This window comes from Chiloscyllium plagiosum, chromosome 10 (genome assembly GCF_004010195.1).
Source record: "Chiloscyllium plagiosum isolate BGI_BamShark_2017 chromosome 10, ASM401019v2, whole genome shotgun sequence".
In the NCBI taxonomy this organism is placed as follows: domain Eukaryota; kingdom Metazoa; phylum Chordata; class Chondrichthyes; order Orectolobiformes; family Hemiscylliidae; genus Chiloscyllium; species Chiloscyllium plagiosum.
In genome coordinates, this window is record NC_057719.1 from 66,783,362 (window position 1) to 66,796,276 (window position 12,915).

The 12,915-nt window shown below is 40.3% G+C and overlaps 1 protein-coding gene across 1 annotated transcript in view; it reads right to left on the reverse strand.

Annotated features, from left to right (window-relative positions):
• LOC122554008 (rho GTPase-activating protein 11A-like) overlaps nucleotides 1-12,915 on the reverse strand; it is a 47,158-nt gene that overhangs the window by 4,834 nt on the left and 29,409 nt on the right. The window contains exons 9-12 of the mRNA XM_043698494.1: nucleotides 11,390-11,487; nucleotides 9,510-9,636; nucleotides 7,364-7,469; nucleotides 4,070-4,217 (exon numbers count right to left, since the gene is read on the reverse strand). Of these exons, the coding sequence (XP_043554429.1) occupies nucleotides 4,070-4,217; nucleotides 7,364-7,469; nucleotides 9,510-9,636; nucleotides 11,390-11,487 (479 nt within the window). The remainder of the gene's footprint in view (nucleotides 1-4,069; nucleotides 4,218-7,363; nucleotides 7,470-9,509; nucleotides 9,637-11,389; nucleotides 11,488-12,915) is intronic.

The window sequence follows — 12,915 nt, forward strand, 5'->3', positions numbered from 1 at the left end:
CAGTAATAACTGAAAATGAGCTAGCTATTTGGACACAAAATTGGCTCGAAGATAGGAGACATAGGGTGGTGGTGGTGGTGGAGGGCTGCTTTCTGGACTAGAGGCCTGTGACCAACGGTGTACTGCAAGAATCGGTGCTGGTTCCACTGCTTTTTGTGATTAACATTAATTATTTGGATGCGAATTTAGGAGATATTGTTAGTCAGTTTGCAGTTAACACCAAAATTGGTGCAGTAGTGGACAGAGAAGAAGGTTACCAGAGAGTACAATGGGACCTTGTTCAGATGGGCCAAGGAGTGGCAGATGGAGTTTAAATTTAGAGAAATGAGAGGTGCTGCATTTTGGTTAAGACAAATGAGGGCAAAATTTATATACTAACGCTAAGATCCTGGGGTATGTTGCCAAACAAAGAGACCTTCGGGTAGAGGTTCACAGTTCCTTGAAAGTGGAATCGCAGGTAGACAGTAGTGGAGGAGGAGTTTGCCTTTATGGGTCAGTACAGTGAGCATAGGAACTGAAAGAATAGCGGATGCTGTAAATCAGAAACAAAAACAGAAGTTGCTGGAAAAACTCAGCTGGCTTGGCAGCATCTGTGAAAATAAATCAAAGTTAACATTTTAGGTCCAGTGACCCTGCCTCAGCTGTTCTGGGAAGGGTAAACAGACCATAAATGTTAATTTTGATTTCTCTTTACAGATGCTGAAAGACCTGCTGAGCCTTTCCAGCAATTTTTGTTTTTGCATTGAGTATAGGAGCTGGGAGGTCACACTGCGGCTGTACAGGACATTGGTGAGGCCATTTTTAAAATATTGCATTCAATTCTGGTCTTCCTGCTATAGAAAAGATGCTGCGAAACTTAAAAGGGCTCAGAAAAGATTTAGAAGGATGTTATCAAGGTTGGAGGGTTTGAGCTATATATAGGAAGAGCTGAATAGGCTGGGGCTATTTTCCCTGGATTATATGAGTTCCCTACACATAAAATCCTCCTTGTCACAACCTTGAACTGTACTTTTCCCTAATGTCACTGAGCAAAGAGTAATAGGGTACAAATATGAAAAATTGTGGACAATGTTATGCTCCAAGCCTATACCTATTGAGTACAGGATTAAAACTCCCCAAACTCATCTTACTAAAGATTCCTGTGAAAGAGACCACTACCTAATTGTCTGGGTTGAATTAGAATCCATCTTAATAGCAAAACAACAGCAGCATTTGTTGCTTCAAGTAATATTACAGCACTCAGAGTTGATACTGGGTAAAGATTTCAGCGTCAAACCCCCTTTACTTCATTGCCCATCAGTTAACATAGATGTGAATGGACTGAGAAATAGCCGCCACAGCCATTTCCGCCCCCATGGTGAGCATCACTTCCATTGATGACATCACTCCTGAACCCATAACCACACCCACTCCAATGGCAGTCTCCACCTCCACTCCCAGTTCCAGCTCCACCTCAGGTCCTGGTTCCCTGCCCTGCTCTGTTTTTATTATTCTCTCTGACCTCCCCCTTACTGAGGATGAATGTTCAGTCCTCAGCAAAGGCTTCTACACTCCTGGATTAATGAGTTGGACAAGCACATTGAATATTTCTTCCGCTGCCTCCACATTCACTTTTTTTGATCAAGATTCCCGCCCACCCACGGCGGACCCCTTCTCCCACCTCCAACACATCCCTGGACTCCTTGTGCTGGCCTGTTACCCGCCCTTGAACCTTCATTTCTAACTGCTGCTGTGACATAGACTACCTCAACCTGTCCACCCCCATCACCCGCTCCAACCTCCTGCCCTCACAACGTGCAGCCCTCCCCTCTAACCCCAAGATTACCATTAAACCAGCGGGCTGGGGGGGGGGGGGGGGGGGGGAGAGTTGCAATGGTAGTTTGGCGCACTGACCTCTACACCGCTGAAGTCAGGTGCCACCTCGCAGACACCTCCTCCTACTGCCCTGTCACCTCCCATCGCCAAATCTTCATCTCCTAGACCATCCACAACCTAATCACTTCTGGGGACCTCCCATTCAAAGCCTCCAACCTCATAGTCCAAGAACCCTGCACTGGCCGATTCTACCTCCTAACGAAGATTCACAAACCTGACTTCCCTGGTTGACCCATTGTCTGAGCCTGCTTCCGTCCCACTGAACTCAGCTCTGCATACCTTGACACCATTCTGTCCCCGTAGTGCAGGAACTCCTCATCTCCATTTGGGACACCATCCACTCCCTTCACCTCCTCCAAGACTATCGGTTCCCCGGCTCCCTACAACTCATCTTCACCATGGACACTCAGTCCCTGTACACATCTATCTGCCACCACGAATGCCTCCAACCCCTCAGTTTCTTCCTTTCACACCATTCCAACCAGTACCCTTCCATCATCACCCTCATCCGCCTGGTCAAACTGGTCCTCACCCCTTAACAACTTTTCCTGCTAATCCTCCCACTTCCTCCAAACCAATGGGCACCCGCATACTCCCATGAGGAGGCTGAACAGTTCATCAACTTCACCAACACCTTTCACCCAGACCTCAAATTCACCTGGACCATTTCAGACATCCCGCTCCTCTTCCTGGGCCTCTCCATCTCCATCTGCGGCGACCGACTAACCACTGACATTTACTATAAACCTAGAGACTCCCACAGCTACTTGGGCTACACCTCCTCCTATTCTGCCTCCTGTAAAAAACTCTTATTCCTAATTCGTCTGCTGCATCTGTTCCCAGGACGACCAATTCCACCATAGAAAATCCCAGATGGCCTCTTTCTTCCAAGACCATAATTTCCCCTCTCATATGGTCAATGATGCCCTCCAGCGCATTTCCTTCATTTTCCACACCTTAGTCCTTGAACCCCACTCCTCTCAACGCAATAAGGACAGAACAACCCCCCCACCCCCACTCCTCATCTTCCACCCTACCAAACTCTGTATACATCGCATCAACATCCACCACCTACAAACAGACCCCACCACTAGGGATATATTTCCCACCCACACCTACCAGCATTTCGGAGAAGCTATTCCGTCCACGACTCCCTTGTCAGATCCACGTCTCCCCACTCCTTCATCCCACTCCCAGCACCTTCCCCAGCCACCACAAGTGCAATGTGCGCCCACACCTTCGTCCAAGATGCCAAAGGATCCTTCCACATCACACAGAAATTCACCTGTACTTCTACAGATGAATACAGTCATCTCCTGTATCTGTTGCACCCGCATCCTCCACATCAGAAAGACAGGACGCCAACTTTCGGATCATTTCAGAGAACATCTCTGGGACACCTGCACCAACCAACCCCAACACCCTGTGGCTGAACAGTTTAACTCCACCTCCCAATCCATCAAGGACATGCAGATCCTGGGCCTCCTCCATCGCCAAACACTAACCACCTGACACCTGGAGGAAGAACGCCTCATCCTCTGCCTTGGGACCCTGCGGAGATTAGTGTGGACTTCACCAGCTTCCTCATTTCCTCTCCCCCCACCTCATTCCAGTCACAAGCTTCCAACTCGGCACCGCCCTCTTGACTTGTCCGGCTTTCGCATCTAGCCACTCCACCCTGTAACCTTCTCCACCACATTCATCTATCTATTGCATTCCCAGCCCATACCCCTACCATTTATCTCTCAGGCCCCCGGCCCACAAGCCTCATTCCTGATGAAGGACTTACGCCTGAAATGTCAAGTCTCCTGCTCCTCTAATGCTGCCTGACCTGCTGTACTTTTCCAGCACCACTCTCTCAACTCTGAAGTCAGTATCTGCAGTCCTCACTTTCTCCTCCCTGAGAAATACCCTATTACTACACTGAATTCTGAATAAAGGCTGAAAATTTTGTATCTCTCTTTTGGCAATGAAAAAGGTCCAACTCAAAGAGCAATGCATTTTGAGTAATAATAGAATTATAAACTGAATAATAGAACTAGGATTTTATACAATAAGGAAAGCACTTATAGCATCATTTATTTACAATGTCATATTATGAATTTTGGACTTAACCTGTAACTTTCCTAATGCATACCATGTTAGGTAAGTGGGATACATGATGAAATAAATAGGAAACTTGATCAGCATTTACCTCTTGTATCTCTGTGTTTTACGACTGGGGTCGATGGGAGATCTTCTGCTGAGAACCATCTGTAGTCATGAACATCACACTGATTTGCGAGACGCCAACCAATATTTTCTGATCCATTTGGAGCTGGGCCTCTGGAGGATAAAGTATTCTGTGCAAAATTAAAATACTCATAAGTTTAATTTGAAACAATCCAATGAATATAAAAAAAAGTTAAGTATACTGTTTATAAGTACCATAGAAATGGAACAGTCTGGGATAAAAACACAAATTCTATGCAAGGTTAAATGCATACTTTGGCCCAGATTCTGCAACCATAACAAAAGAACCTAACAATGCTTAAACACATTATGGAGTAAACTGCGTTCATACAAGTGCACTTAAGCACTGAAATATGGGTACAGTCAGAGATGTTCCACAGTAACAGTACTCACCAAAAGACTTGGCATTAAAGTGAATGCATTGCACATCTTTCAAGTAGTTTCTAATTCGTTACCCACTAAAGAAATCATTAAACTTTATTCATTCCTAGATGGACCCACCGAAATATTTGATTATAGTATCATGAGTAATTACTTCCAAATAATCATTACCTGGACCTGAAGATTGAAATAATGTAAATTCTCATCCTTTCAGAAGTTAAGGAATGAAGATTTTATTTTTTCACTTTGCTACTAAACTCTTAGATTTTCAATCTCATTTACCTAGCCCAATCTGTTTTCTGTTCATGATTTAAACCTCATGGATACTTTCTGATATAGATTCTGCAAACCTAAGAGAAGTATTAGTTTAAGAGACTCACTGTTTCTTTCTCTGTTTGTAGACACCAGAAATCCACTGGAGCACCACACAGTAGATGAGATGCTGGATTAGAGCAAGCAGCTCATCGAGTCAGTCATAGAGATGTACAGCACAGAAACAGACCCCTCGGTTCAACTCATCCGTGCGGACAAGATATCCCAACCTAATCTAGTCCCATTTGCTAGCACCCGGCCCATATCCCTCAAAACCCTTCAGAATCATATAACCATCCAGATGCCTTTTAAATGTTGCAATTGTACCAGCCTCCACCACTTTCTCTGGCAGCTCATTCTACACACGCACCACCCTGTGTGTAAAAAGGTTGGCCCTTAGGTCTCCTTTATATCTTTCCCCTCTCACCCTAAACCTATGCCCTCCAGTTCTGGACTCCCCACCCTATGGAAAAGAATTTGTCTATTTATCCTATCAATGCCCTTCATGATTTTATAGACCTCTAAGGTCACCCTTCAGCTTCCGACACTCCAGGGAAAACAGCTCAAAAACCTACCAAATTGAGGGCAGCAGTCATTAAGGTGAATGGTAAGAATTATTACTTCACAGCTAGCTGTAAAATCTGGGCTTATATGTACAAGGCTGATCCTTTGCTACATAAATGTTTTGTGTTCTCTAACATAAAAAGAAACAGATTTATAACCTACCAACGTAGAAATGTGGTGATTGCTTTGTCAGCACTGAATATTGGCATTAATAAAAGAAAAGCAGCAAATACAAAATGACACTTCAAAAATGAAAGATACAAGGGCCTTTAGCATTTTATTGAATCATGGAGATATGCGGCACAGAAACAAACCCTTCTGTCCAACCCGTCCACGCCAACCAGATATCCTAAATTAATCTAGTCCCATTTGTCAGCACTTGGCCCATATCCTTCTACACCTTTTTTATTCATATACCCTCCAGATGCCTTTTAAAATATTGGAATTGTACCAGCCTCCATCACTTCCTCTGGCAGCTCATTCCATGCACACACTACCCATTGCATGAAAAGGTTGTCCCTTCGGTTCCTTTTAAATCTTACCCCGTTCACCCTAAACATATGCCCTCTACTTCTGGACTCCTCCACCCCAGGGAAAGTACTTTGTCTATTTTCCTTATCCATGCCCCTTGTGACTTTATAAACCTCTATAAGGTCACCCTTCAGCCTCATACTCTCCAGGGGATACAGCCCCAGCCTATTCAGCCTCTCTCTACAGCTCAAACCTTCCAATATTCCTGTAAATCTTTTCTGAACCCTTTCAAATTTCACATAGGAGGGAGGCCAGAACTGCACATCATTCTAAAAGTGTCCTAACTAACGTTCTGTATAGCCACAACATGACCTCCCAACTCCTGTACTCAATGCCTTGTCCAATAAAGGAAAGCATGTTAAACGTCTTCTTCACTAACTTGTCTACCTGAAACTCCACTCTCAAGGAACTATGAACCTGTACTCCAAGGTCTCTTTCTTCAGCAAACACCCCAGGAACTTACAATTAAGTGTATAAGTCCTGATTTATCTTTCCAAAATGCAGCACCTTGCATTTATCTAAATTAAACTCCATCTGCCACTCCTCGGCCCATTGGCCCATCTGATCAAGATCCCATAGCACTGTGAGGTAACTTTCTTCAGTGTCCACTACACCTCCAATTTTGGTGTCATCTGCAAACTTACTGATAATACTTCCTATGCTCACATCAAAATCATTTAGAAAATTACGAAAAGCAGTGGACACAGCACCGATCCTTGTGGGACACGGTGGGTTTCTTTTGCAGAACAGAAAATTTTGAACTTTAACATGTGTCAAAACCTCCTTCAACTTCTGCTCATGCTACATCTTCACACTAAGTTGTTAATTTTAAAGCATCAAAAATTTGATTCCACTGTACAGTCTAGTCTTTTTACATAAAATTTGCTTTAATGTGCACAATTTGAACAATGTATCCTGTTTACTTCTAGCTATTAAAATTATGTGCTTAATCTTTACTAAGTCCCACCAAGGGGAGAAAAGACCCACATTTATTGTATAGACTACATTTTCCCCAAACAAAAACTAATTATCAAAACAGTTTGGCAACAACAGTTCCCCACTTCTGGGAACCATTAATCTTTTAGCTCCATATAAAGAAAAGCTATTCATTTGTCCTTCAAATGCCCATTATACATCACTATTAACCTTTGAACTTCCAAACCTGATGCCTAGAAGTGTAACTTAATTAGATTATTACCAATTAAATCAAGAGTCCCAGATATAACAATTTCAAATGAGCAATCTGTTTTCTTAAAGGAGGACAATTTCAATACTAAAGCAAACCATTACACAAAGAACATTTGGAAGGGAGAGGATCACAAATTAGATTTTTCATTTAATAAGTTAATTCTCAATATTTTTTCCAATAATATATCGAACATAGATGACACATGAAACATTTGAATTAAACAGATACAAAATCAGACCAATCGGACAACTTTAAATGGTTAGAAAAGTATAAACTTACTGAGTCTTTGTTTTTTCCAAGGCTAAATCTTAAACGCAAGGACTTGCGGACCATTCTTTTTCGACTAAGCTTGGGAGAAAAGCAACTAGCTTTTCCAGATTCCATTCTACAAAATAAGTTGATTGTTTACTTACTTATAATCAATCTATTCCAGTCTTTTATTGTCAATAGTTGTCTCATGTCTCACTTTTCCCCTCCTCTCAAAGCTGCAAACTATTTCCTACAGTCAGCACCCTGTAACTTGTATGTAGGAAGGATCATACTCAAACTGGATCCTTTCTTCACATCATGTTCACCCATGCACAATTCAATTAGAATCTACTGGTTAGCACTCAGGACTAAAAACTCTAGGGTGACTTTTATCTCCTCTTTTCAGTCCAAGGAAACCAGCACACATTTCACTGACTAGCTGAAATGGGTACAGAAATTTTGTAACTTTATGGTAATATGCCTAAGATACATACTCAGTCGCTTAAGATTTCATTATGGAAAAGTAATCTTTGAATACACCAAGGAAGAAAACTAAAATCCTTCAAGGTGCAAACACTAATGTACATTAATCACAGGTGCCACTAGATGCAGCATTACTAATTAAATAAAGAAAATGCTGCCATCTCAAAAAAGGTCCAATTGGAGTAGTGAGAAACTTGACACTATTTTGTGATTCAAGACAATTCCCAAGCTACAATCAAAACAAGCAGCATAAAAAGCATCATTTATATCACTTAGGTAAACATAAGGGATCTATTAATAATTGTACTCACAGTGGTTTTAATGCTAAAATAATGTCCCAAGCCATTTTGCAGATAGGCAAAATCACCAAACTGCCAACAAACAGTGAATTTTAAACCTATCAAAGAGATAGATTTTGAGGAAGTTTTTCCTTCAATGTGCATTTAGACATTAGAGGCTTGGACATTCAATACAGATTACAAGGACAAAGTCTTTTAGACAAACAGAACTTAATGCGGAAAATGAAAAGTACAACAGATCTCTGAACAAGTTCGAGCACACAGACCTTAAGAGATGGGCAGCCAGAAAGCAGCCCTTCTAGTGAGCAAGTGTGGAGGTGATGATAGCAAAGAAAGAGACATGGAAAAAGGTAGTGTGTAAACTTGAACGTGGAGTGCGTGGCTGGCAAATGCTGTGAAAACTTGGCCCTGGGTCAATAAGACATCAAGACCGTAAATGGTCAAATGCAATCTGACTCAGTGGCCAGGGAATTCATGGGATGTTTGTCATTGGCTTAGTTAGGAATCGACCACATTGTTGTGGGTCTGGAATCGCATGTCCACCAGAGTCTGTAAGGATACCAGATTTCCTTCTGAAAATACATGAGTGCATCAGATGGGCTTATAATGATAATCAACAACGGTTACATGGTTGCTATCAGGCCAACATCTTATTCTTGTTTTTTTAAAAACTTGGATGCAAATTTCAGCATGCCTAGACCATTAACCTGGGGTTTCTGAATTATTAGCTAGGGACATTCCCACCACACCATTCTCTTCTCTCTAAACATAAAAAATTCTAATTGAGAGAGCTAACAAAATAGAGCCACATTGAATAAAATTCTACATATTAATACATAAAGATGGACTCATAGTATTATAAGTAGGCTTGATTTAGCATAAATCACTAAGTTGCAGACTCAAATCTTGTGCAATTACATTTCTTCTGTAACTTACTACCCTAAATGGATCTTTCTTTTGCCCATTTTTAATGCGAAAGTGAAAATGCCGGTACAGAGTATACAATCTTTAATTAGCGGATAGAAAGTCAGAGATGCAGATATACAGTTGTTCGAGCAGAACCTTCTATAAGGGTAACGAGTGAATGGTTATGTTGAAAAAATGTTTGTAAAATTAATTATGTGCATATATCTCTATTGCTTGCAAATGCATGTGTCAAACACAAAGCTACAGGATTTTCGCACTATGTATTGTTTCCTTACATTTCAAAATTATGTTCTTATGCATTCAAGGAATAAACCAGTCATGCGTTGGTCAGTTTTTTTAAACTAAACTGCACTGGTAGGTAAAAATCATATTCGTGGTTACTTGTTAAATAAAATATGTTTAAAAATAGCTATTAATAATTCACAAAACACATAAGTTAACAAGGCAAACACAAGAATTTAAGTTACCTCTCCACTTTGTTTTCTAGCCGTTTACTTTTCCGTCGATTTATTGATGTAATTGACTGAAGCATAACACTTCCAGCAGAGAGAGACAGAGGACCTTGTAATGACTCTAGAGACACTGGAGGACTACCTTCAAACAAATAATGTATTGTGTAATTAACAAAGCAAATAAATAAAACAATCACAAATTCATTCTAACTAAATCTGCCATCTCTTCAGAAATTTTGGAAGAAGTCTTTAAAAAATCACTTCAAGTGGATAAAGACCAAAGTAAAATTCTGGGTACAATGACTAGATACAGAATATAAAAATTAACACAATGTTTAAACAATCTCTGATACCAGCAATTCCATAATTTAGCCATTAGCTCTAGTCAGAAATCACGAAGCTAAATGAATCTATAAATTAATCTGTGTCAGAATATCATACAATCCAACGTCTTCTGCTTACACAAGTACTAACTTTAATTATCAATACTATATCTATGAGTGTCTGCGATTTCTCAATTCACAGTCTTTTTGGAGTGGAGATGAGAATGAAATATGGAGGTATTCAGGTAGTAACTTCAAAATCCATGGCGCAGACATGGAAATTCAAACTCTCATTTAAAGTAGGCATGTTTAGATTGCTAAGAAAGGGTGTGTTAAAATGTACAAATTACATATTCCAATAAATAGTTTCTTCACTACATGAGGACATGGTAGTTCGGTGGCCAGCCATGCTGCCTCACAGCACCAGGGACCCAGGTTCAATTCCAGCCTCGGACAACTGTCTGTGTGGAGTTTGCACATTCTCCCAGTGTCTACGCGGGTTTCCTCCGGGTGCTCCAGTTTCCTCCCACAGTTCAAAGATGTGCAGGTTAGATGAATTGGCCATGCTAAATTGCCCATAGTGGTCAGGGATGTGTGGTTTATTTGCATTAGTCAGGGGAAATGTCGATTAATAGGCTTGGGGAATGGGTCTGGGTGGGATACTTTTCAGAGGGTTGGTGTGGACTTGTTGGGCCAAATGGCCTGTTTCCACACTGTAGAGATTCTATGACAATTTTCCACATATTAAACATGGCCCAACTGTAGATGCCAGATAAACTCAAGTTCACAACCAATATAAAAGTACTCCGGTTTTTCCTTTATCGATAAAAGATCTATATTAAACTTTAAGCTGCAAAAAAAAACACAACTCCTCATTCGTGATATTTAAAATTTGTAAATTTCCAAACTCAAGACTTGTTTTTAATAAGTTACAATGGGTGTTGACAGAATGTTGATTGGTAGCAGTGAAAGCACTATGAAAATGGATATAAAAATACAAACTGCTGGGTGTACCCAGCAGGTTTCTCAGCATTTATAGGGACAGAAACAGACTTAGTATGTCAAGTTGTGACCTTCCATCAGAATTGGTCTCTCCTAGCAAATGTTGCCAAACCTGCTGACTATTTCCAGCATTTTCTGTTTTTCAGTATCCTCAGTGCATTCCTTTGGGAAAACATGGGGCTTGTCTCAAATTAATGCCACAATTCAACAAGTTCAAATTAGATCTGTAAAGATAGTTTGAGAAGTAATCTTTCCTAATGGTATCAAGATCATTTCTACCTGTATATGGAAATTGATAACATGAAGAAGAATAATTTGTAATTTTATAGCAGCTTGAATGCAATGAGCGAAAGACAAAGAAAAAGACTAAAGGCAGTACTGGACAACATAAATTATGGGTGCTCAAACTGCCAGAATTCATATTCAACTATACCCTGCAAATAGTGTTGAAAAATATACTATGTTCATATTGCTGCATTTTCTCCTAAAAAGTAAGGTCTTACATCAGAACACCAGAGGATAAGTGCAGAAGCAAACTTTCTATAAAGGAATTGAAGGTCTTATTCATACCATCATCCTTCTTGATGTCATCTGACGATGGTGTAGAATTCTGACTGAGAAAACTGCTTGGCAACAGTTCCAAAGCTATATTATGTCTTATCGAACGCCTGTGAGGAATAACATTTTTTTCCGTTTACGTGCATTTTAGAAAGCATCGAACTGTCAACAGCAAAACAAAATATCCCTGGTGACCTTAACCAGAAGTTAATAAAATGATAAAAGTGCTAGTATGACAAGGTACTTGCAAAGCTGTTTTCCCTATCCTACATATTTGAATTAGATACACTCTAATTTTGAGAAGTTCTGCATTTCTTCTGGGTTGGGGAGTGTGCTGCTTCAGGGGAGACACGCCTGTTCAAATTTAATTGCTGCTTGATTAGGCAGACTAGAAAAACCTTCATATGTGCAGTCACTAGAAATTTGTATTCAAACAGATGTACTGTTGCACAAGATCTAGATTCAAATTGTGCTAAATGATATTAGTAATTTTCTAAATAAATTTAACAAGATTCCTTGGACAGCGCCTTCAAAACCACAATCGCTACTAATCTAGAAGACAAAGGCAACAGAAACATTGTAATATAACCACCTACAAGTTCTCCTCCAAGTCACTTACTTTTTTGACTTGGAAACATACTGTCATTCCTTCAGTGTCGCTAGGTCAAATCTCTGCATGTTAGTGTTGTAGAGATACCTACAGCAAATAAACTGCAGCAGGTCAATAAGGATGCAGGGCAACTAAGGATGGACAATAAATGTAAGATCAGCTAGTGACAATTGTACCCAATGAACGAATTTTAAAGAGGCAACAAATTTGGGATAGTTTGAGGTGCTCTGTATTGGTCACTACAATATAGAATTGACATACATATTTAGCTTAAAAGGAGCCATTGTTCAAATTACAGGTTTATCAGGAGAGTTAAGCAAAGTTGAAAGAGGAGATAAATAGGCACTCAAAACTAATCTTAAAGTAGATGGAGGCGATCTTTGTCAGCAGGATCTTCACTCCTGGCATTTGATTCTCCAATTGTAGTTTGTTAATATCATTATTATTTTTGAGATACACACAGTAGTCTAAGTAATGAGTCCTAAATTAAAGAAACAAATTGGTTCTTCTTACAGCTTCCAATATTTGAGTATTTTACTTAATATTTTGACAAAGCCCTAATTCTTACAGGAATAAAATACATAAGGTGGAATCTTACAGTCTATAAGGCACGTTAATTGGATGATGTGGTGGCAACCCAGAAATCCATTGCCTTCTCACCGCTGACAATAAACACCTTCCTATTGGTCCATTGTCAATTTATGCTTTTAAGGTTTTTATTAATTTCCTTCATGTATACGGATATTGCTGGGTAGGCCAGCATTTATTTAGGTCAGAGTTCTTTATTTTTACATCAGCAGTTGGAGTGGGAGGAATGACAGCGAGGACCAGGAAGTTAAATTTTAAAAGACATAAAAAGGTTACCTTGTGTATAGGTAGAGTGAACACGGGACTGCTGGGTGTGTGTGGCTTTATATTTCGTTGATTG